At 37.6% G+C, this 27340-nt stretch overlaps 2 protein-coding genes across 6 annotated transcripts in view; both read right to left on the reverse strand.

Annotated features, from left to right (window-relative positions):
* The window catches only part of LOC309485166 (uncharacterized protein), a 198682-nt gene that overhangs the window by 77853 nt on the left and 93489 nt on the right, over positions 1–27340 (reverse strand). For all 4 annotated transcript variants that reach the window (XM_082151835.1, XM_082151832.1, XM_082151833.1 and 1 more), the window contains 8 exons: positions 9727–10140; positions 8700–9089; positions 8545–8616; positions 7919–8311; positions 7400–7792; positions 7216–7305; positions 2234–2614; positions 2074–2157 (listed from right to left, as the gene is read on the reverse strand). In XM_082151835.1, the coding sequence (XP_082007961.1) occupies positions 2074–2157; positions 2234–2614; positions 7216–7305; positions 7400–7792; positions 7919–8311; positions 8545–8616; positions 8700–9089; positions 9727–10140 (2217 nt within the window). The remainder of the gene's footprint in view (positions 1–2073; positions 2158–2233; positions 2615–7215; positions 7306–7399; positions 7793–7918; positions 8312–8544; positions 8617–8699; positions 9090–9726; positions 10141–27340) is intronic.
* The window catches only part of LOC309485169 (alpha-tectorin-like), a 163378-nt gene that overhangs the window by 18883 nt on the left and 117155 nt on the right, over positions 1–27340 (reverse strand). The gene's annotated exons all lie outside the window — the stretch shown is intronic.

Consider the following 27340-nt stretch of genomic DNA (forward strand, 5'->3'; position numbering starts at 1 on the left):
CATATCTGCTGACTCTGTTGATTTTCTCCTTGATTCTTTTAACTCAAAAGTTAAAAGTGCAATTGATGATATTGCTCCTGTGAAAGTCAGGAAGAAGAGTGGCAGACAAAAAGCACCTTGGAGAAACTCAACAGCAGTGCAAAATATGAAAAGACAATGCAGAAAAGCAGAGCGCATGTGGCGGAAGCCAAAGCTTGTAGTCCATTATAACATCTACAAAGACAGCCTTCATGCTTTCAATATGGAACTAGGCAAAGCTAGACAGACTTTCTTCTCAAATATTATAAACTGCAATTTAAACAACACACGCACTCTTTTTGCTACTGTAGAGAGACTGACAAACCCCCCAAGCCAGATTCCCAGTGAAATGCTCTCAAACAGCAAGTGCAGTGAGTTTGCTTCTTTCTTCTCTGACAAAATCAATAATATCAGAAAGGTGATCAGCACATCCTTGAGTTGTGCTGGGGTCAGACAGATCAGACCACCTGAAAAAGTAGTAACTTTGTCTGATTTCAAAAAAATTGATGGCAAAATTTTGGTAGAAACCGTACAGCACCTTAAAACATCAACATGCGCTCTTGACACACTTCCCACATCTTTTTTTAAAAGTGTGTTAAACAGTTTAGAAGCAGATCTTCTAGAAGTGGTAAATGCCTCACTTCTCTCTGGGAGTTTTCCAAACTCCCTGAAAACTGCAGTTGTCAAGCCCCTCCTGAAAAAGAACAATCTGGATAAGACCATATTAAGCAACTATAGACCGATCTCAAATCTTCCTTTCATAGGCAAGATCATTGAAAAAGTTATCTTCAATCAGCTGAACAAATTCTTAAGCTCGAATGGATACTTTGATAATTTTCAATCTGGTTTCCGACCGCACCACAGCACAGAGACAGCGCTCATAAAGATAATAAACGATATTCGCTTAAATACTGATTCAGGCAAATTATCAGTGCTGGTACTACTCGACCTCAGTGCTGCATTTGACACTGTCGATCATAACATACTTCTTGACAGGCTGGAAAACTGGGTGGGGCTTTCTGGGATAGTCCTAAAATGGTTCAGGTCATACTTAGATGGGAGAGGTTATTATGTCAGTATAGGAGACCATAAGTCTGAGTGGACATCCATGACATGCGGAGTCCCTCAAGGCTCAATTCTTGCGCCACTCCTGTTCAACCTGTATATGCTCCCAATACGCTGATTTCACGCAGCCGTTATTTTGAAATCGAAAGCGAGGCTCCGGTGGGAAGAAAACCGGAAGTGTCGCCTTTAATCACAGGAGAGTCGTGAATGCGATGGCGTATTGTTGTGTTTAATGATGGTGTGTCAATTCTAAAAATGTACATACATGTATTTCCTACTTTAGACTATATACAGTGAAATTCATTTATAAATAAAATATTTTTTTTATATCTAATTCAGAATGTAAAAAAAGAAGCAGGAATGAACTATATACATATCCTATATTGAATAGTAACATCCAATAGTGTAAATCGCGGCAGCAGCTTCAGGTTGGTAATCCAAGGCATTGTTGTTTATCTTTACTTCCGGGGTTCTTCCCACCGGAGCCTCACTTTCGATTTCAAAATGGCGGCTGCGTGAAATCAGCGTATAGTGTCATCTCATAGTACCCAATTTTGGAAATGCTTTTTATTGCATTTATACAGCAAAATTTTCACTGATTGTTTACAGTTAAATAGAAATAATTTGCACAAAGCGTCATGGGACTTGTGGATACCTGCTTTCTTCAGTAATTCTCAACAAAAAAAAACAGGATTGAAAATGTATTAGTAATGTTATAGACATCTTTCAATTTAATTTACCCCATCATAAGATTTGTATTCTAGTTAAATACATATGATACAGCATAGCAGCAGTATATCAGCATGGCTATGATTACCTTTGACCTTGTGCCTATGGCTGAATCATCCTTAATTTAGCTCATAATTGAATAGCCTATATGGTTTTATAAATTATTTTAAATTCTTTACATGCATCACAAACACAACATGAATCTGATTTGCTTATGCCAAACAATTATCCTCCAGACTGTAACATAATACATTATATTACCAGTCGTAGTATCCATGGTTGTAGTTTCATCTGTGGTTGTCTCTGGCATGACAGTAGTAGTGGTAGTGTTTATTTTGCTTGAATCTGAAATAAATGATAAATATTACATACATAACAATTATGTCTTACATAAACAAAGTGCACATGTAAATATATTTACCTGCACAGTATGCCAAATGGCAGGTAGTTGGGCTCACAAACTCATAGACATAATAATCTCCTGGACAGGCTTTGACTTTAATGGGATTGGATTGGAAATAGCAGCAGTTATTGCTCCAGTGACCGCAGACATCTCGAGTGACCACTCCATCCTCAACTGTTGGATGTCCTCCGTTCAGCCACAGTGGAGCAGCAGTGCCACAACTATACTCATCAACACATGTGTCTGGCATCTGAACGCTCTGACCCTGAATGAAGAGACGGTACCAGCCGTTCCAGCTGACCCAAGCGTCACACATTATTTGAGAGGAATGTTGATTGTTGGTGGCTCTCCATGAATCATCCAGAACATTGTAGTTGTAGCAGGGGTCAACAGGGGGAGCTGTTGTCATGGAAACATTACAAATATAGATGTTACTGGATGAATAAATTACGGTGGCCGAGAGGTGCAAAACAAATCACAATTACAAAAACAAAATAACAAATCCCAAAACAAAACAACAAATTATAAACACAATGGCAAGTCTAAAATCAAAATAACAATTCAGAAAACAAAATAACAATTCAGAAAACACAACGACAATTTAGAAAACAAAATAACAATTCAGAAAAAAACAAAACGACAATTCAGAAAACACAACGACAATTCAGAAAACACAACGACAATTCAGAAAAAACGGAAAAGGTAGGTATATTTTGAGAATGACATACTTATCGCTGAATGGACGAGACACCTGTCAATCAAGCCATAACCGGAATAAAGCGATACTGGAAGTACCGAGGGTAGAAAATCGTACCCATCATCAACGTGCCAAAGATAGTTCGGTCCCATGGAGTGATAGGTACGCCTAAAGAATCTACGACGTGTCTTCTGTTATGTCCCTTGTGGGTTGAGTTCTTGCAGCAGCCGCATAATGTCATCACGTTTAACACGCAATTTCTGCAGAAGTCAAGTCAAGTCAAGTCAAGTTTATTTGTATAGCGCTTTTCAGAAGTAACCACATTGTCCGGTAGCCGAACAACTGTCCTGGTCCACGCAGCTTTTAATGTCGTGGTATGTCGAAAAATTTTATAAAAAAAGAGCGCTGCAGTGATGGCTTCTTTGTTGGTGTATTTACTCAGAATGAAGCGAGAATATGCATAACAAAAGCTCAAAACATACATTCTCAACATGACATCACTTTTTTTTTACAGTAATGACTCGTTGTAGACATAAGTGACTTTAAACATTCCATCACACTAGAAGGAAAAATATGATCAACAAGCTATTTAACACTCTCTGTGCAGTTCTCGTGCTCTAGCCCCAAAATGACGCGTGGCATTTACAGCTGGTAGTAACACTCTAATCTCATGCTTTTTACAAACAAAATAAGACTGAAACAACATCATGTACTCTCAAACACTCAAATAACATCGACATAATGACCATTTATAATGAATAGCGGGCTATCGCGCTAATCGCGAAACACTCATGCTAACCATGTGCTCAGGCATACTAAACTCATGACAAACTATTAATATAGTAAATATTATGTGGTATGTCGCCAGCATGTCCACAATCACGGCACATGAATGTCCTTCTTCAAAGTAACGTTTAATGTGTTCCATTTTCGCATAGATACAGACGGTTGGTCTGGGAACGCCCCCGGGAACGCCCCGTCACGTGATGTGAATTTAGCCCGTGGGGGAAAACATTGCCTTGGCGCTCATTGAAATACACGGGGCAATCATGCCGAAGAGTTGCTGTGTCGTTTTCTGTACCGCCAATAAACAAACAAATTATGAATTGATGTTCTACATCCTTCCTAATAAACACACAGAACCGGAAATGAGGACAATTTTGTAATATTACTGTGTGAGTAGATCCCTGTGTGATATAGTAGTGGGTGTTAAACTCATATTAGGCAGTGGTGGGCTAGTTTTGTCTACATCCCTTACGAAAAAGAACTATAGTAATCCTATAAGATTTCTATAGTAGTGTATACTTATGTGATGTTCTGTAATACCTCTATAGTACTTCTATAGTATGTCCCAAAATACTATAGTATTCCTATAGGATTACTATAATATTTTGTCCCAAAATACTACAAGATTCCTATAGTTGTTTTTCATAAGGGATGTCTCATTCACATTAGCATTATCAGCTGAAGGCTCATGACGCGAGTCGTGAACCTATGGAATAGACTGCAGTCTGTGAGTTACTAGAGGACTTTATAACTTCTTAAGTGATCACCGTTTTACAAAAGGATTAATAGTTTGGAGTGAAGCATACGTACAATTGGTAAGTGACAAGGTTTTATGGAGTTATAGTATGCAACATAAGTTGATTGAGTTATAGGCTAATGTTACCGCTACAGCTGCCGCGATGTCTTGGAGATTCAACCAGATAACAAAATATGTCTGGAAACGACACCTCCGGCCATTTGGTTGGGTCATTGACCCAGTTTTTAATTAAATAAGGGCTATCATAACCAATTGCAGTTAATTTTATAATGTACCGTTGCCGGTCGGCAGGCGTCAATGACTCGCAATACCACATTTTTGTCATTCAAATACACACCATGCTCGCAGTGTTTTCCCCCACGCCGACTCCACCCTCGCCACGACCCCAACTATGACTAGATGCCGACTGTATGTATAGCAAAACAAAGTTGATCACAAATTTCTTGATTGACAGGTGTCTCGTCCAATCAGTGATAAGTATGTCATTCTCAAAATATACCTACCTTTTCCGTTTTGTATGAATTGTCGTTGTTTTTTCTGAATTGTTATTTTTTTTCTGAATTGTTATTTTGTTTTCTGAATTGTCTTTGTGTTTTCTGAATTGTTATTTTTTTTTTCTGAATTGTTTTTTTTATTTTTTTTGAATTGTCTTTGTGTTTTCTGAATTGTTATTTTGTTTTCTGAATTGTTATTTTGTTTTTGTAATTGTGATTTGTTTTGCACCTCTCGGCCACCGTAATAAATGGATGATGTGATCAAAAAAACATTTTTTTTAGTAGTTGAGCTATGAAAACGTTGTCTCCAGAACGATCTTTACTTAAGATCCCTGTTTCATTTGTGTTTTAAGTTCAAAGCTGAAGACAATTTGTCATGAGCTTTCAGAACATCTCCACTCATTTAGCTGAAAAAACAAGTGTTAAAAACAGCTGAACTTGAGTCCCTTTGCAAATTGAGCCCAAATTGCGCTTTTCCACTGCATGGTTGGCTCGGTAGGGCTCACTTTTGGGGGGGTTTCCACTGTGTACAGCACCTAGCACCTGGTACTTATTTTTTTTAGTAACGCCTCATTTGAGGTTCCAAGCGAGCCGTACGATACTAAAATGTGACGTGTTAAAGGTGCTCTAAGCGATGCCACGCGTTTTTTAGGCCCAAACATTTTTTGTCACATACAGCAAACATCTCCTCACTATCCGCTAGCTGCCTGTCCCCTGAACACACTGTAAAAAAACGCGGTCTCTCTAGACACCACAGGCTCCACAAACGGCAACAAAAACAAACTGGGCTCACCCGCACCACGAAACACAACAAACAGTGCTCCAGCCAATCACCGACAAGAAGAATTTGAGGGTGGGGTCTGGGGGGTTAGTGCGCGTACACATGAAAGGGCTGTGGAGGAGAGAGAAGCATGAAGAGGGAAGTTTGAATTATGGCCGACACACGACCAAAGAGACGAAGTTCCGATGAACAAATTGCAAAGAAGAGGGACAAGGATAAGAAACGCGCGAAGTAAAGTTCCCGAATTTACATCGGAAAAACCTTCGAAAGATGGCGAGAACTCCGCCGACAGAAGGGCTTCCAATCCGACATTCAGTTGCTCTGTTTTTGCAGAACAGGTGGGTAAATCCATTTTTCTTTCTAAACAGACGTTCATGTTCGCCAAACCAACACAAGGATGTAATTAGCTAGAACGGTGAATACACAACATACATGTTTCTAGCAGCTAGCGATCAATCTCTATTGTAAATTCACAGAAGGGCGACAATTTGTCTGAATGATATTTTCATCCACTGTTTGTTATGAATTTGAATGTTCATTTAGGCTATTGACAACTTTGACTAAATTTGTTTACGACGCCGTTGTTTATGCTCACTGGGAAATGCGAAGCTAACGTTATCTTGCTGTTATTGCGTCCTTGTATGGGAGCTATAATTATAACCTTAGGTGGTGAAACGATTTTAAGATAATGTTTCTCTTTTTCAGCATTCTGTTCTGCAATATATAAAAACATTTATCTAACTTGGTGACATTACACATTGAATGAAGTATCAGTAAAACTTAACTTTGTAGTGACTACTTTGACTTTCCTTTATGCCGGAAGGGAGGGGAGGAGGGAGGAGACGGGAGGAGGAGGAGGGAGGGCTAGCTAGCCTCCGTTTTGTTTGACAACAATTCAAATGTCAACAAGAAGTTACGACTCCCGGCATCGCTTAGAGCACCTTTAACACAGCGTAATTGGATTTGGTGCAACTATAACGATCAGTCTATAATCCCCACTTTATAGCGGTACTAAACTGCAGTGGAAAAGCAAACCCAGCCAAAGTAAAGCGAGCCGTAGCCCGACTACGTCAGACTTCGTACTTCCGCTCAATTTAATTTCGCTTCTGTACTCAGTCTGAGACAGCGTCATAGCTTTCCGTTTTCCTCCGGCCTGAAAACAGCTGGCCAATCAACGAACAGAGGGCGGGCTGAGAGCCGTGATGTAGACGCTGATTGTACCATGGATGCGTAGATTTACTTCACATAATCTGCAAAAGTCGTTCACAGCCATGTTCACTCCGGTATTTCGCTCGATGGTTTTGTTTTCGCATCATACATGTGTTTACAGTGGAAGTTAGATGCGGCTGAGCATGCGCATAACACACGCCATAACCAAACGTTATGTGATTGGCTTACGGGTAACCAATGATTTTAAACTTCAGACAAGCGCTTAATGTGATAATCAAAATGAGAGTTTATTAAGGAAGCAACACATTGCTTTACCAGTGGTTGTGATTGGTGGAGTCATGGATTCTATAGATGGGATCGTCTCTGTTGTTGTAGACGCTGATGAGATGGACTGGTTTGAGGCTTCTGGTATTAGGAACATTTTATATTAACATCAATAATTTTCAAACAAAATCCAGAAAAAAAAAAAAGAATGAGGACTGTATAAGTAAATGCTCACCAACACAGTAAGCGCTGCAAAATATTGGCTTGACAAACTCATAAACATAGTAATTTCCTGGACAGGCTTTGACTCTTATAGGGTGGGATCTGTAGTTACAGCAGCCGCTCCATGAGGAGACACAGACCTGACGGGTGACCACTCCATCTTCCAGCTGTGGGTGAGGGCCGCTGAGCGACAGTGGGTTATTAGTGCCACACATGCCTTGATTTACACATGATTCTGGCATCTGAGTATTTTCACCATTGTAGAACATCCTGTACCAGCCATTCCACTCCACATTAAAATCACATGTGTCATAGTTACTATAGTAAGAGTTGTCTGTGGCTCTCCAAGGCTGATCCAGACTGGTATAGTCATAGCAGGGATCGACACTTGGGGTGGAGAAAGGCACTATTAAGGAAAAAGGAGAAAGAGAGCATAATATATTGAATTTTAAATATATTCAAGATGATAATAGGAATTCAAACCAATACAATTCATGATAAGCACATCAAATATAAAGATGAACGAATATACCTGCACAATATACAGGAGCTGGGATTGAAAGAGTTGGTCTGGTAAATTTGTAGATATAATAATTTCCAGGACAAGCTTTGACTTGGATCGGGTCGGATCTGTAGCGACTGCACTGATCATTACGGGAGCCGTAAACTTCACGAGTAACAACTCCATCTTCTAGCCGAGGATGAGAGCCATTAAGCCACAGAGAACTAAAACCTCCACATGACAAATAATTAAAACACCACTCAGGCATCTGAGCACTTGATCCATTAATGAAGAGTCGATACCAGCCATCCCATTCTACACGAGTGTCATCGTAATCAGATATGTATCCATAACTAGACCAGTAATTGCGTGTGCTTCTCCAGTAGTTGTCGAGTATGTTGTTGTTATTACACGGGTCATAATCTGTTAGTGAGAGATGATGAGACCAAAACAAACAAGTTATATTACAATGATGAACTTCACAAGTGAAAATCTGAACCAGTCAAACACTGTAATAATCATAAGATTCATAAACCATTTTATACACAATGCGACTGTGTAAGAGTGAAAATGTTTATGCATAAAAAAAAATACAAAATAAATGTAATTTTTAATAACACTCATGTATTCGTTCATATATATTATTTGCAGCTTACTCAAGGTGATGCTGGATCCAGTGGTTATATCTGGACTTATAGTGGAAACCGCCGGTGAAATAGTGTTGACATCTAAAAAGAAGGAAATGCATGTCATTCAGAAATAATTTACAAAAAGGTTTGAAATACTTAAATAAATGAGGAAACCAAAGTACCTGTACAGTATCCGGAACACCCCCATACTGGATTCACAAGTTCATAGACATAGTAATTGCCTGGACACGCTTTCACTCTGATGGGTTTTGTCTTGTAATCACAGCAGCCTCCCCAATAATAACTACCACAGACCTCCCTGGTCACCACTCCATCCTCTATCTGAGGGTGAGGATCATTGAGCCACATACTGATGTCTGTGTTACAGGTGTATGAACTAACACAGGTCTCTGACATCCGGATGTCCATTCCATAGTAGAAAAGCCGGTACCAGCCATTCCAGGAGAAAAATTCATCACAAATGTAATCTCCACTTTCATTGTTGGCTCTCCAGGGACGATCCAGAGACTCATAGTTGTAGCAGGGATCACTGCTGATGCTTTGGAAAGCAACTGTCATGGAGTTTGCAAAAGTATTAATTATATATATATATATATATATATATATATATATATATATATATATATATATATATATATATATATATACAGTATATATATATATATATATATATATATATGTATGTATGTATACTAACTTGCAATTATATTCTAACTATATTATAGCAATTATATTCTAACAAGTAGTGTACTTTCAGGCTCAAAGTGAGGCAAGTCTACAGTACTGACACAGCATCCTAGAAGCAACAGGGGCTACATATAAAAAAAAAAAATGAAAATAAGCTTTATTCTGAGACAAAAACTTGACTGCAGATAGGCACAAGAGGACTGTAGAGTAATATTATGATACCTTCATATACAGTATACATATTAATTATTGAACAAATGGCATAACGTGTAATTTGAGGAATTGCGTAACAAAGAGATCTAGGTGCTATTGATCTGTAACATAACCTACTATACAGAATGGGTAATGGACTGTACACCACTGATTATAACTAGTTAAACATGATTATTTTCATAAAACAAAAAATGTATGTTAAATTATCTAATATATAGAGCGTTTACTCATTATAGTGAAATAAAAAAATCATAACAAAAATCCCAGAGACAAGGGTTAAAATTGTACCTGCACAGTACATCGGCCTTGGAGCTGATATGATGGGTTTGACCAATTCATAGACGTAATAATCTCCTAGACAGGCTTTGACTCGGATGGATGTGGAACTGTAGGCGCCACACTCACGGGAATACCCCCACCACCACCACCATGCATTATTTCCTACGACTTCACGGGTCTCCACTCCATCCTCAAGTGTTGGATGAGAACTGTTGAGATACAGTCCATTGTAACCGCCACATCTCACAGAACTCACACACCACTCAGACATCTGGGCACTTTCTCCATTCAGATACAGCCGATACCAGCCACTCCATTCAACAAGAGTGTCATCATATCCAGAGTACTGATATGGGCTTTGCCGTATGTCTCTCCAATATTCATCAAGAGTGTTATAATCATAGCATGGATCAGTTGTAGGTTCTGAGAATAAAGAATAAAGACTCATTCACTCATTCACTGAGGTGTCAAACACAAGAGTACAGGTAAACATCTGTGTCTGTCTGAAAGAGAAGATATTGGGAGGGTAAACTGAAAATGGATTATTAGATAAACTGACTAAACCTACAACAAGTGTATCCTTTATACCCCTCTATCACTAATTAAAAAAGAGCTGCCACCTTGATCTTGATTGAGTGTTAAGGAACTGTATATTTATTTTCACCCACTTGAATAACAATGTTGAACTTAGTGTTGGAACTTTGATTACAAATGTGAAATTCAAATATTTAAATACAATTATTTTCCCATTGAAACAAAATATAGGCTATAAAAGTGGAACAACATTCAAGATCATCCTCGGATAATTAAAGGTTGTGATGCTGTACTGTATGAAAAATTCTAAATAAAACTTAAAATAAACAAATTAATAAATAACTGTCAATTGTAAAGGAAAAATAAAGCATTGCAAAATCATATATTTCACACTTTCTCCCATCCAGACCGCAAACTACTGTACATTCAATACATAAAAAAAAAAAAAAAAAAAAATAAAAAAAATCCAATATATTTGTGATATATCACATTCCCTATAAAATTTCTCATTGAACAACATACTGTATGTTTTATACAACATTTAACGGAGCGGAGCGTTCGAACTGGAAAACAGGTCTAAGCATTTCCGCTTTTCACTTCCGTACACACATCTGCAGCGGTAAGTGATCTCTGAGGTAACTTAATTTTCGCTTATTATAATAAAATTCTTATTTCTGATCAAACTTCAGTGTATTTGTTTTAATTAAAATGTCACGAATGTTGAAATATCAGAAAAGGGAACATCCGAACAGCAGTTTTTGTTGTGTGCTTATCTGCTCTGTGTCAGGGAAAATTAAGAGAGACATAGTTAACGTTACTCCTACCGTTTACCCGCGCTTCATTGAATTTCTTCACTTTGACATTCAGAGCACTGGGCAGAAATCACATCGCGTCAACACCCACCGCGGGCCGCAATGCTTTGTTTTAATTAAACAGTCGGATTCCCCTGGTGCCGGGGACCGGGGAGCCCGCCGAATGGCGGGGGAGAGGGACCGAGCACACCTGGCCACACCGAGACCTCGGACGGGAAGGGGCGCCGCGGGTCAATAATACATAATTGAAGGTTTGACCAGCATAAACACACAGGACATCGTAGTAATTATACTGTTGGTAGGCCTACTATAAACCCATCGCTAAAATGCAGTCTTCATTTGATTATTTTAATCATCTGTGAGCAAAAATAAAAGGCTAAACTACTGATAGCATACAAGTATAGTTACTTATAGTTACTATAAGTATATATAGCATACTTATAGTTACCTAAAGCTATATCATGTGCCATTTGCAAAAGCTACATATACTACATAGCCTACCTTCATAATTATGAATAAATGAGGAGGCATAAAACTTAAACCCCGCCCTTGCCTAGCAGAGTACTCGGTGCTCTGGATGTCCGTTTGACAATAGGCCTACGTTTTTTATTTATTTATTTTTTTACAATTATTCATGTACAAACAATATGGCAGTATTAGTAAATCTTTACATAAAAATTGATATTAGGTGCAGCTCCTGTAAACACCGGCTTTAGAAGGTCGCCATCACTACGCTGTGTTTACCTCAGTAGCTGATGGCCGGAAGTAGTTAAGCCCGTTTTGTAGAACCCAGAAGAATGTTGCGTATAACCAGAGCCCGTCTACGGAGAGCCTTGGCACTTCCTATTAGCCCCATTGTATCGATCTTGGTTGCAGTTCCATTAGAATTCCACTGGAGGTGATCGCGGGCGAGTGCAGACTGAATGGGAGTCTATGGGGCTAGACGGCTAAATTTGTCTCTTTCACCCGATTGCCGTTTAGAAATCTCAGATTTTATTGTAGGTTTTGCAAGTTCAACATGGGTTATAGGTCGAAAGTTGAATGAACGAGTACTTATGTCCTTTCGATTTCTTACAGGTTGAGTTGTTGTTGCCCATAACACGCTAGCATTCTGCTAATGAACGCTGATTGGTCAGTGAAGGACTGATTACGACCAGAGATACCGCTTGATGGCATCGTGGCATCCGAAGCGGGACCAGAAACAAACAAAACAAAAACTCTTCTAGCACGTGTATTTCCCTGTGTCAGCTGTGTTGTGTGTTTACCTGTGTCAGCTGTGTTGTGTGTTTACCTGTGTCAGCTGTGTTGTGTGTTTACCTGTGTCAGCTGTGTTGTCGATGCCTCGAAAGAAAACAAAGTGCAGAGCGCGAAAGCACCAAAGTGACTGAAGGATTGCCGTCAAGCAGTATCTCTGGTCGTACGATGTGTATGACGTCATTGACATTTTAAAATACTTTTTAAAGCAAATAAGTGACTCTAAAAAATCTAACACCCAGCAATGTGTAATTTCTTTGCATCTCCTTTCGAATACAACATTCAAATTACTAGACAAAAAATTATATCCTGAGAAAAGTGGATTTTGATGGTTTAGCGTCATAGACCTCCATTCATTCTGCACTCGCCTGCGAGCGCCCCCGCATGGACAGAGACGTGTTACTGCAGCCAGTCCAGAAACCGGAAGTAACCAGAGAGTGCCAATTCTCTTCCTATTAGACATTCTCTGGTATAACCCCTATTCATTACATTGGAAGTGGAGTTTCATGCTCGCGCAGTGCATTGTAGGATTGACAGCGGACCGGAGAAAGTTGAGAGTGGTCAAGAGCGTCAAAAGGTTGGGCCGACTTATGCAAATATCAAGCGAACAACGCGGTCGGCACCCAATGTGAGGTTCGGGTTGTGTCTCTATTGAGAGTGTATGCTGGATTTCAACGCTCTCAACGCTTTCTCCGGTCCGCTGTCAATCCCAAAAAGCTCGACTTCCATAGAAATAAATTGAAAACGCTCGCTCCGCTCGTTCAGTGCCAGTGGACATGCACTACAAGCCGCTACAAATAATCCTTATATCTGTCAATTTGACTGAATGAGCTGTCTAATTTTCTTCATGTTCTATTTTCAAACATCAGCAGAATAACTTAACACTTAGTATTTTAATGTGATGTGGTAGCTTACAACAAGAATATTTATGGCAAAAACTCTTTTCAATCACTGCTTTCTTTTCCTCCTGATTATTTTTTTCTTTGTATTCCACTGTAATAGTATGACAAAATACAACATATCCTGCACATGTGGTCTGCTCTCTCCATTTAATTTGCGATTTATCCCATGAATAATTCACTGGAATGCACAAAGAATCTCTCGTTTTCCTCCCTAAATCCTCACGTCTCTTTCCAGGTTTGTTTTCACATGGATGCTTTAAAATGTATTTGTCTCCCTTTTTCACTTCTAATCCCTATTAGCTGTGTTTACTGGAATGTTTCTAAAGCAGGTTAATACATACAATATATATTGTCTTTCAAAATGATGTAAATCACTCATATATGCACACAAATACTATCAGTTCATCATCATTTTTGATCAAGGCAACATATGTTACATAATACAGACATATATCACTACAGTGATATTTAACACGTCTGTAATATTGCTGCGGAAATAATCTAGCTTTTGGGGTTATTTATGCTCTGTTAGTCATTTGTTAATGCTTTTACACTTTTAAATGTCCTTTTAATGTAGAATAGTGTCATCTCATAGTACCCAATTTTGGAAATGCTTTTTTATTGCGTTTATACAGCAAACTTTTAAATATGGATACCTGCTTTCTTCAGTAATTCTCAGCCAGAGGAGCATTTCCAGAACAACGACGTAACTCGTGAATAGTATCAACACAGTGTCTGAGGAATATCTGTTATTTTGCTTAATTATTTCTAGATGTTTGACTCAATTATGGGATCCCTCTTACATTATACTCTGTGGTTCCCCGGCTTACTAGAGCACATGATCACTCTTCAAAAATGGCGCTTTCATTCTCTTGACAAACTAAAGGAAGTAGAATTATTTATTTTTATATACGTATAATGAAAGATACAGATTGTATTGCATGTTATACTAGTAAGAAACTATACTTCCAACCACGTGTCAAGAGCTTTAATTACAACCACACAACCTTGCGATGCTGTTTGCGAATGTTCGTTGGAAACCATTCAGGAAACACTGAATCGTTGAATTGTGTTGGCAACAGCTAAACCATAGTTTGCTAACGGTGCTTTTGGGAACGCAGCACAGATTGTTTCAGATTAGGATTAAGCAAATGGGTGTCTAATATTTGGGTACCAACAATGAAGAAAAAAGAGAAAGAGAGAGAGAAACTGCAACAAATGCTAGCCATGGAACGTGATTTAGGAAGACCGCAAAGAATACATAAAATTAGGCTATAGACAAATGTTGGTCCTTCCCTAAAGCGAGAACATGTTGCATATGTCATATATGTAGGTTTATATGTTTTATATATTGTTTGCATTGACAATACCGTTCATAAGACATGCAACTCTGAAGAGTTTAAGGAAGGGAACATTATATTCACGAGTTTACTGTTACACTCTTCAGAATTGTTCCAAATTTCTCACCTGCACATTACACAAGAAGCTCATTATCATTCAAAGAAGCCTATGTGACGCACTTTAATGTGTATATATATATATATATATAGATGTAGTATTGGAATATGTTACAAATGCTAAATAAAATGCAACTGTAACACATGGCATTTTATATTTAATATCCTATATAGGCTACCGTACATTTTATATGACATATTAATCCTCCTAAATAAATACATAATCTTCCAGACTAATATGGCATATTTTATTACCAGTCGTTGTAGTTTCCGTGGTTTCGATTGTGGCTGTCTCTGGTATAACAGTAGTACTTTCAACTGGGAAAAAAAGAGAGAATAGTCTATTACATAAACAACTCTTACACAGAGGATACATGTAAATATATTTACCTGCACAGTAGGTGAGATAAAACATATGAAACAAAGTCACAATTGTGAGATATAAAGATTGTCAAGTCAAGTCAAGTATATTTGTATAGCGCTTTTCACAATACAGATTGTATCAAAGCAGCTTCACAGTATTCAATTAAAATAATACAACAAGGTTTGTTTCAAGTGGAATTTATTGATTGATAAAATTAAATTAAATATCCCCAAAATATCCCCAACTGAGCAAGCCAAAGGCAACAGTGGCAAGATCTATCTATCTTTGTCAGACATTTATTTATTTATTTATTTATTTAATGCATTTGGATGGAAATGACATGAGTGTGTTGCTTTGTTTCACTATAATGACTGAACGCAAAACAAGCAAGTGTTTGAGATTTGTGCAGTTCATAAATGTCACAAATTCCAAAAAATAAATACATTTAGTAATAATCTCCTGTGACTCCAAATAAACTTTTTTTTCTTTTCTTTTGGATTCTCCTGTTAAAATCAATGTGTAAGAAAGTGCTAAAACATGGCGAAAATGAAATGAAATAATTATTGTACCTGTTGTTTGTCCATTGGTTATTTCACCTGTTAAAAACACAATATAAGCACAATTGTTTATTATTGAGAAAATAATTCAGTAATTTTATATGACAGATTATAAAACACTCACCATTAATAAGCAACAGCAGTGACACACACAGTGAGATCAGAAACCTCATTGTGACGAACGGCACCTGCACACACACACACACACACACACACACACACACACACACACACACACACACACATACAGCGTACACACACGAAATATGGTTCTTATATGTTGTTGTATTTTATTCTTTCTTTGTTGTGCACATTTGTAAAATAACTATAACATTCACTTAAATATTTAAATAACACACTAATTTTACATAATATATAAGAAACAGCCAAACTCATTAGAGCCTAAAGGGATAAAACAGTGACTTTACCTGAGGACAGATGCTGCTGCAGAGCAAACTCAGATTGATGACTGGTCTATGAGATTCTCTCTTCAGTAGTTCAATACAGTGATGCTGAACTGCAGCGCTCACAATCTTATCAATGCCTTTATTAATAACTGTGGGTGGATCATTACTGGAACTAGATAACAACAGCTTAAACCAGTTTTTCATTTTTCATTTGACATCAAGATATTTGTTATTTTAACTGATAGTTTCCTTGTGTACGCCTGCATTCAGAAAGACATCCTTTCACTCTTTGTTCACATAGATGTGAATCTAGTTGGAATAACTATGGGTCAGTTTGATTAGTTCAGTACTTTAGTAAATGTACAAACATAGTATTTAAAACACACAGTGAGTGATCCAAGTGTCACAGGAATTTTAATAATGGTAATTATTCTTAGTTTAAATAATTAATGATCACATTAAAAGCTTTAGAGTTCATCAGTAAGACATATTGGATGTAGGCAGTGGTCAAGTAAGGCAAGGTTTGTAAGAAGTGCAAACTTGCAAGATCATAACAGGAATGTAGAAATACATATCAAATGTTTTTTGAAAGCAACTCAACCCCAAAGCTAAAGCCTAAAGTAAACTGTAATGTCTTTTAAAATGGCTGGGAAACGGCATGTTTGCAAATCAATTAGGCAAATCGATATCTAATATTTTGGTATTGACAATGAAGAGAAAAACAATGAGAAACAGCAACAAATCCTAATCTAATTTACAAAGACCGCAGAGAAAACATAAAATAAGGCCAAACAGACAAATGCTGGCCCTTCCCTAAATGAGAACATGTCAGATACGTAGGCCTATATGTTTTATATATTTTTCGCATTGGCAACACCCTTCATAAGACCTGCAGCCTTTGTTCATAAAGAATTTAAAGAAGTGAACATTATGTTCAGCGTTTACCCGGAGGAGCAACAATTACACTCTTCAGAAGAATTATTCTAAATACTTCACATTGCACAAAGACATCATCATCATTCAAAGAAGCCTGTGACACACTTTAATGTGTCCTGACAGTGTGTCCCCTCTGTAAATGTACATATGAACAAACGTATGTATTTGTATACACACACATATACATTTACACATATAGTTAAATAAGCAGTAGATGTCTCACCATGTTGATTTGGCTCTCTGTTCTTGCAGTTATCAAATGTGCAATGCTTTGTATAAGAGTTTTTGGTAAAGAATTGAACAGTATGGTTTGATTAATTAGTCATGACATTATTATGTCATTTGCGTACTCCCTTGTCAAAATGGGGATCATGAGAAGTTTGAGAGCATGATAATTTAGCACGCTGAATATAGGAAGATTAGTTCATGTATTATGAAATAAAATTCACACAGTAAATCTGGCACTAATATAAAGAACATTTCATCCTCTGAACTACAGTAAAGTATGAGCATCTCATGAGAATACTGTGTGTTTCCTAACCTGATATTCAGATTTACTCTAATTTTTACACATTTCAGAGCTTTTAGGCTTTCTGGATTTTTCCAGTAATTGTTGCAAATGCAGTTGATCGAGAATCCCTCAAACCACTTACAGTACGTGACTGTCACCACTGCATTAACAGTCTTTTTATTTTATTTTGCATTATCACACAACGGCAAATATGATGATTGCAGTTTCTGCATATTATTACAAATTGGCAAAATAATCATGTTAAAATCAGTCATAAGAATGCAGTAGATCATGTGATAAAAAGTAAAAGGGTTAAAAATTATGACGAGATATTCTAACCATCGATTAAAGACAAACAGAATGAAATGTATGAATGTACAGCATGAAACCTGAACATTATTAGGAGCTGATCGTATACTGGCTCTCAGTGAAGCTCAAACCTCATGTATAAAAGTGTTATAGAGACACACTGAAGAGGATGAATATTATCTATTATTCCCTAAACAATCTCTGATTAGCATCTCATTGAATTAAAATGGATACTAATTTGACCCAAATGTTCATCATAAGCTTTTGTATGCCTAAGGTAAATGGATGTGCAATGAAAGATAAGCAAATGTATATCTGACACATTTAAAAACCTGTTATACTGAATATACCGGCTAAACTACAAGTTGCTCTGTGGTAAAACTAGCCGAAACCAGATCATGTAAAGAGGTCAACTGTACACAACATAATTACAAGCTTTTCAATACACACAGAAATTACCATGCAGCTACTAAAGGTGTAGAAATATGACATTATGTTATTTATTGTTAATATTAACATTATTAGTTTTACATTAAATATTGGGTAATATTAGGGCAAACAAGTCACTTTTATAGAGGTTGTTTTATAGTGTTTAAGATGTTTTTCATTACAAATAGCCTACCATAGTTTATTATTAGTATTGTTGTTGTTGCTATAGAAACCATAAAACCATGGTAATGAGGAGCTTGGTTTTTAAAGTTACATTTAAACTCCGGATTCTAAGCAATAACTATGGCAACTTTTCATTTAGTGCAGCAGATTAGTAAAAAAATCGTTCACTTTGGTATAGAAGCATGAAATTTGGCACAGATACTCTCTAAGGGCCACTATTTTGGAAAAAGGCGTTGGCCACTCAAAAATTCAATATGGCGGCCATTTTTCAAAATTATTCAATGCTTATTATATCAATTATTCAAACAGTGATCCAAGCATAACATTTTATACAAATACTCTCTAAAGGACATGTTAATAGAAAAAGATGCTTGTCCCTCAAAAATTCAAGATGGCCGCCATTTTTAAAGATGGCCACCGTTCCTGTCGAATATTAATTATTTCAAGTGTTCAAATGGTGATGCAAGCATAAAATTAGGCAGAAATACTCTTCAAGGAACACTCTTTTGGAAAAAGGTATGTGCCACTCAAAAATTCAGGATGGACACCATTTTCAAGATGGCCACCATTTCTGTCAAATAGTCATAATGTCTGCTTTGTCTGCCTCCTCTCCTTTGACCTGTCCAGCTTAGTTAAACTTGCCAGGGATATAAAATCCCCACCGGCATAGGTCTCAGGTTCATTGGAGTACACAAGCCTCTCCACCACGGCAAGGTGTAGTCCACAGAGAGGAAGTGCCACTGTTAGAAAAAGGATACGCTGCTGGTACAGGTTGCACATACAGTGGGGAGAACAAGTATTTGATACACTGCTGATTTTGAAGGTTTTCCTACTTACAAAGCATGTAGAGGTCTGTAATTTTTATCATAGGTACACTGAAACTGTGAGAGACGGAATCTAAAACAAAAATCCAGAAAATCACATTGTATTTTTTTTTAATAATTAATTTGCATTTTATTGCATGACATAAGTATTTGATCACCTACCAACCAGTAAGAATTCCGGCTCTCACAGACCTGTTAGTTTTTCTTTAAGAAGCCCTCCTGTTCTCCACTCATTACCTGTATTAACTGCACCTGTTTGAACTTGTTACCTGTATAAAAGACACCTGTCCACACACTCAATCAAACAGACTCCAACCTCTCCACAATGGCCAAGACCAGAGAGCTGTGTAATGGGCTACAGGACAATAGGCAAGCAGCTTGGTGAGAAGGCAACAACTGTTGGCACAATTATTAGAAAATGTAAGAAGTTCAAGATGACGGTCAATCTCCCTCGGTCTGGGGCACCATGCAAGATCTCACCTCGTGGGGCATCAATGATCATGAGGAAGGTGAGGGATCAGCCCAGAACTACACAGCAGGTCAATGACCTGAAGAGAGCTGGGACCACAGTCTCTAAGAAAACCATTAGTTACACACTATGCCATCATGGATTAAAATCCTACAGCGCACACAAGGTCCCCCTATTCAAGCCAGTGCATGTCCAGGCCCATCTGAAGTTTGCCAATGACCATCTGGATGATCCAGAGGAGGAATGGGAGAAGGTCATGTGGTCTGATGAGACAAAAATAGAGCTTTTTGGTCTAAACTCCACTTGCCGTGTTTGGAGGAAGAAGGAGGATGAGTACAACCCCAAGAACACCATCCCAACCGTGAAGCATGGAGGTGGAAACATCATTCTTTGGGGATACTTTTCTGCAAAGGGAACAGGACGACTGCACCGTATTGAGGGGAGGATGGATGGGGCCATGTATCGCGAGATCTTGGCCAACAACCTCCTTCCCTCAGTAAGAGCATTGAAGATAGGTTGTGGCTGGGTCTTCCAGCATGACAACGACCTGAAACACACAGCCAAGGCAACTAAGGAGTGCCTCTGTAAGAAGCATCTCAAGGTCCTGGAGTGGCCTAGCCAGTCTCCAGACCTGAACCCAATAAAAAATCTTTGGAGGGAGCTGAAAGTCTGTATTGCCCAGCGACAGCCCCGAAACCTGAAGGATCTGGAGAAGGTCTGGAGGAGTGTGCCAAAATCCCTGCTGCAGCGTGTGCAAACCTGGTCAAGAACTACAGGAAACGAATGATCTCTGTAATTGCAAACAAAGGTTTCTGTACCAAATATTAAGTTCTGCTTTTCTGATGTATCAAATACTTATGTCTTGCAATAAAATGCAAATTAATTACTTAAATCATACAATGTGATTTTCTGGATCTTTGTTTTAGATTCCGTCACTCACAGTTGAAGAATACATATGATAAAAATTACAGACTTCTACATGCTTTGTAAGTGGGAAAACCTGCAAAATCAGCAGTGTATCAAATACTTGTTCTCCCCACTGTATCTGCGAGACGGAAGGCGGAAGGACCATCAGAATTGAGACTGGTTTCAACAATATAGGTGACCAGTTCAGAAAGAGCCATAGGAAAGATGGCTGGTTGAATCGTTTCACTCTGTGACTCTTTCTCAAGCCTTCTGAGGTTTCTCTCTGTTGTAAAGATGAATGAGACGCAAATTATGGTATTTCAGCTCCTGTGCAATGGCATCAGCACCACTTAGTTGAGACAATAATTTAGCATCATTCAGTGTTTGTGCACATTCATGTAGTCTGTCATTCAGTTGCAGTGTCATTACCTGACGTAGGTCAGATTCAGGAGATATGTTATCACAAAGAAAGCAAACCTGATCATCTAGACTTTTCTGCATCATGGTTCTGCGATGCTTTGTTTGGCCTTCATCTATCTCACTACATTGAGCATCGGATTGTTGCTTCTGGGCACGAAGTAACTTTGTGTTGTTGAACCGAAGTAGACAATTGTAGTGATACTTCGCTTGGTTCCTTCTCAAAGCTTCTATACCACCACCTTCATCCAGTCGTTCCAGGTCCAGGGTCATTGGCATTTTGTTCATCTTGTGTAAGAGTGGAATGTTGGTGGCAATCATTTTATAGCCATCATGTTGAGAAACATGATGGGTAGGTGGTGATTGGAGGGGTTCCTTTGTGTCTGTCTGACAAAGACAACATTTCTTCCAATCAGTTGGCCTCTTGGCTGACATGGGATTTTCATTTGCCATTTTGGGGGTTTGTTGTCTGATTAAGGCCGAGGGGTTATCCTTTTACCACCTCAATCATAGACATAGTACACATTCAGGTATGGGATACAACTAGGTACGGGTCACCTACACCTAGCCCGATCATTCATCCAGTGCCATTTAAGTCCCGTGTGATCTGTACACCTTCCAGGTAAGCATACATGAACAAGTCATGTATTGCCCCGCTTACCCTTGGCTCGGCTCTCTGTCAATTCAGGTGCGGCTATCTAACTACATCTATTACTAGCTAATTGATGAGGGGCTGGTAGACAGCATTTGGGACACTAAACTTAGCTATACTATTACTACTAGTCAAGAACTACAGTGTAAGTAAAACTAGATCAGCTGACACTGAACCCCATGCTGAGTTCCCCAGCAGTTAAGTCACCAGTGTGCCCTGGTTGTGTAATGACGTTCACTCTATTAAACAAAACCTTCCTTAACACATTAAATTGAGCTCTGACAGAAATGGTGGCCATCTTGAAAATGGTCACCATCTTGAATTTGAGCGGCACACACCTTTTTCCATGATAATGTTCCTTGAAGAATATTTGTACCAAATTTCATGATAGCAGCACCATTTGAAAAAAAGATGTAAGGATTCAAGAGAAATGGCGGCCATCTTGAAAACTGGTAGCCATCTTGAAATTTTGAGGGACAAGCACCGTTTTCCAAAAAAAACATTCTGAAGAGAGTATTTTCACAAAATGTTATACCTACATCACTGTTTTAACAATTGACATAATGAGCATTTTACAGAAATAGCGGCCATCTTGAAAAAATGGCCGCCATGTTGAATTTTTCGGTGGCCAACGCCTTTTTCCCAAAAAGTGACCCTTAGAGAGTATCTGTGCCAAATTTCATGCTTCTATACCAATTTGAACGATTCTCTTGAAATATGCCATTAATCTGCTGCACTAATTAGGGAAACCAGAATTTAAGAGCTTTATAGCCTGGATGAATTAAGGACAAATCTATGACGTTTTCTTCTGTGCAGATATGTTCAGTTCTAACTTTAACTTTAAAATATTATATATATATATATATATATATATATATATATATATATATATATATATATATATATATATATATATAAACAACTAAGAGCCTTGCAATATAATGCAATATTAATATAAGTACATTTGCAGTATACTCACATTTTTTATTTTTTATTTGTTTCTGTCCTTTATTTGTTCAGTAATTTATTTATTTATTCCAATTTAAAGGACTTAACGCAGCAAAACATTAATGAGGAAATGTATGGAGACAGAAAGAAGACATTCTAATGTTAAACCTATTTAAGTCATAATGCTCAAAAGTTGTTGCTGTTCTGGAAACCTGTTTGCTTTAACCTCATATTTAGTGTTATGCATTTATGCTTTTAATATGTTGTAACCTGGAATATTTTCATGTTTTATATACTGTAGAAATACAATACTCCTCTCACCCAGCCCACAGACTGTTTTCTCTCCTGCCCTCCGGCAGGCGTTTCAGGTGCCTACGGACCAGGACCAGCAGACTAAAGAACAGTTTTTTCCCCAGAGCTGTCTCTTTATTAAACTCTAACCCTCATTGATCCCACTCCCCTCATATACTGATTGACTCTCCTCTCCCTCCTCACACCTGCCTCCATTTTGTTATTTGCAATACTATAATGTTCATTTGCACTGCTGACTGTTATTACAGAAACAACTGTTTACATATGCATCTTGCACTACTACCTTGACTGGAATATGCTCAATTTGCACTGCCGACTGTTTATTTACAGTACCGACTGTTTACATATACATTTGCAATACCGTACTTTAACTGTAATATGCAATTACTTCCACTGCACTTTCACTCGGATAGCTTCTGTCCAAACTTTATTTGCACTACTTTAAATCCATTGTTATACTGCTCATTTTAGCCTAACTTATACATATATCTATTTGTAAAATTCTGTTTATAGTAATAGCCATCTGTATATTATGCTCACATTCTGTTTATAGTAACACCCATCTGTATATATATTCAGTACATATCTATCTGTAAAAATACTGTTTATAGTAATAGCCATCTGTATATTAGCCATCTGTATATACATCTGTATATTATATTCAGTACATATCTAGCTGTAAATTCTGTTCACAGTAATAGTTATCTGTATATTATATTCATAGGACAAATCTATCTGTAAATTTTTGTTTATAATAGTATTCAACTCTATATTTATTCAGTACATATCCATGTTCTGCACTTATGGAACCACTGTATATCCTGCACTTGCTGCTATTGCACTTCTGGTTAGACCTAAACTGCATTTCGTTGCCTTGTACCTGTACTTGTGTAATGACAATAAAGTTGAATCTAATCTAATCTAATCTGTGTTAAAGATATGTCTTTTCTTAATGTTCTTAATGTGGGCCTGACTTGACATACAGACCAAAGAGTCTTTCACATGTTCAGCATGTTAACCATTAGAGACCAACTGGAACACAATCAATACCTTTTATAGGTTAAAACTACATACAAAAGCAGTTAATACATTATCTTACTTTCTACTTTATCATATATTTACCATAATAGCTCATATTTATCTTAACATGTTTGATAGGAATTTGCAATCTGAATCACACAATATGGTCATTGACTACTGACATACTGCTTATTGTTTATGATCAAATGTCTTCTAAGTATTTGATCTGTAATATTTTGTTGTCAAATCCAAACATATTTAATAATAGAAACATGTTCACAATATGGTATTATTATTAATAATAATAATAACAGTTATTAATATTACGCTCTCAATCAAGGACAGTGTCAGAGGACTGACTGAATGTGAACTTGCTCTCTGTCCTACTGGCTCTTTAACTTCATTTTCTCTTCACCTTCTATAATTAAAAAACTAGTACAAAAAAAATAAAAAAAATAAATTGGTAATCTGAACACTGAACTTCACCCCATCTTGCTTTCTGGAAAGAACAATCCACTGTGAGACACCAATGTGTCCCTGAGCAAGACACTTAACCCCTAGTTGCTCCAGAGGCGTGCGACCTCTGACATATATAGCAATTGTAAGTCGCTTCGGATATAAGCGTCAGCTAAATGAATAAATGTAAATGTAAATGTAACTGAACAATTCTTCAAAGCCTTTAGAATTAAAAGTAAAATAGCAAGACTCTTCTCATGCAATATTGCATATTGTCATAACTTCACAATAGAAAATAAGTAAAATGATTGCAAAGATAGCAGTAAAAAGATAGCACTATGATCATTAAACATTCTCATACTTTTACTGAAAAAAAAATATTACAAAAGGAAAAGGCCAACCATCCATTTTTTTTTTTTTCATTTACCTTTTGGATCATTGTGTAGGATTTTCTCCCATCTAGTGGTGAAATTGTATTTTGCATTCAAACGAATAGTGCTTTCCAGAGCCTCGCTTTTTCAAATGCGTGTTGCATCTACGGTAGCCGTTATGTACCAAAAAGCTATGACAGGATGTCTTCTAATAGCACTTCATCGAGTTTTCCTTCGGGTGAACTGGTTTGTTATTACAAACAAACTGCAACTTGACACAACGAACAAACGAATGTTACAGTTTTGAACAAACAAAACTTACAACCTTGTTTTCCTGTCAAAACCCTCCCGTTTTTCCCGGGATTCTCCCGTATTTTACCTTGCTATCCCGCTATCATTCCGTTTAAATATTTTCCCGTATTTCTCACATATTTTTAATCTTTCTATAAAAAAAGAAAAAAAAAATCCCACTGGGCGCAAACCAGCTAATTTTATTGGTTAAGGTTACAATGACGGGTAGGTTTAGGGATCAGTGTTTGGTGTAGGCTCCGCTGAAGTAGTTTGGGGGATAAAAAAATTGTGCGAAGAAGAACAGCAGCATCCCTTGGTTGGACGAACATGAGAAAGATTACATTGGAGTCTATGTATGTAATGTATTATGTACTGTATGTAATACAGAGATTATGTACTTATTTATGTTAATATCTGTGCAATAAATGTGTATTTAGCCTGCCTCTGCCATCCAGCACACAGGATGGTATCCTGTGACTCAGCATTTGTATGGTCCTCCATAAATAACCGTACAGTGCAGCCTTTTAAACTTGCCGGTGCAGTGACAAGCGCCTCTCACTGCTCTGCTCCTCCGCTTCTGCTGGTTTCAGTCACGTGACGCTGGCTCTGAACGGAAACGCGTTGGCCTAGTACTTTTTGTCCCTCTCTGCTATTATAGTTTTTCAAGATGGTGGAACTACATGGAAGCTTCCGTGGACCTACCCGTCCCATGTATATAAAGATAATAAATTCTACGTTTACGAGGATAAGTCAGATCATTGGCAGAGGTATTTGTACACCATTGAGGACATAATTATGAATATAAATATTGATTTTAGATAATAAAATACCTAAAAAACTACACATTGTCCCTTTAAGACCCTTTTCATACATGCCTTATAATAATTGCCTGAATAAAATATGAAACAACTTTTTCAAATAAATGAGAATTACTCTCTAAAATCAAGGACCACAATGGAAATAAATGAATGCAACTTTATTGTGTTATCCTTGACCAATAATGCGTAACGCAGTTAGCGCTACTTTTTATGTCAAATAAACTCAAACAAAGAATATTTTGTTGCATGAATGTCTGAACATGCAATATATCAAAGGAAAGAACATACCCTCTGCTTTAAAAAGAAGAAGAAGAAACTTTGCATTTTAAACAAAAAGTTGAGAAAATCACATTTTTGTCAAAGACAAAATCTGGATCGGAATCAAAACATAGATGGAGTAGATCGAGTCCATCAACACTCCCAAAGCTTCACAGTCCTATAGCTCGTCCTGGGTCGACATTTCATTCAGTAACATTAGGCAGTTTTGACCTATGTATTAATCTAGTAACACTTAATGCAAATTATTAAACAATAAATCCATTATGCTACATCAACAGTTATGAAATAAAGAAACATTTAGAAACCCAAAACCAGTGTGGCCAATTAAAATGGCATTAAACAATATGTATATAAAATGTTGTGGTCTTAACTAAAAGTGTGTCAGGACACTCATCAGAGGAACAAGTATCAGCATCAGAGAACCACACAGACAAGAAGCCTCAGACACCTTCACTTGTTCTGGGACCCACTTATCTGTGAACAGGGGATATAATGCAATGCAGTGAAATGCAATGTATTCATAACAGAAATTTTCAAAAATCTTTATTTACAAATGATTAAAATAAATGAAATGTTCACCTGTGTTCCCAGCAGACAACACCAGAGGACCCATGGATATGGAAGCACTGTCATGGAAGTCCAGAGACCTGCCCTCTCTCCGGTGGTGTCCAGAGGCACAGTCCTAATAGAGAAAAGAGCAAAATCCAGCTGTGTGAATCCCTGTTAAATATCACTGAACAACAAGATAAAGGAGAGCACAATGTCTCCAGAAGAGGGCAGCCTTGAACATTAAGGACCAGATTTACTAACAGATAGAGCCAGCACAAAATCTCGTTTGACATTTGTAATTTTTGTCATTTTGACGTTTCTTTAAGTGACGCTCTGGCCTCTGTAGTTGTACCTATGTCCCCTCCTACTTTGTATGCGCAGTATCTATTAAGTAAAAAGTATGAGCATGGCTGTGTACTGAAGCTCTGTGTCATCATGGTGTCAGAAGTCTGTCAAGAACAGATAAAAAGGAAAGAATGGCATCATCACAGTTCGATCACCCCAAGATCGCTGGGATCATCCTAGTTCATCCCAAACATCACCTACAGAACTCAGGGCTGCTAAGCAGACTTTAACAACTGGGCAGTGCACTACTAGACGAGCCAGAGTTGTGAAGCCTCCTGACAGGCTCTGCTTGTAGTCAAGGAAAGGCGTGG

Source organism: Leuciscus leuciscus, assembly GCF_965113295.1.
Source record: "Leuciscus leuciscus genome assembly, chromosome: 21".
Classification (NCBI taxonomy): domain Eukaryota; kingdom Metazoa; phylum Chordata; class Actinopteri; order Cypriniformes; family Leuciscidae; genus Leuciscus; species Leuciscus leuciscus.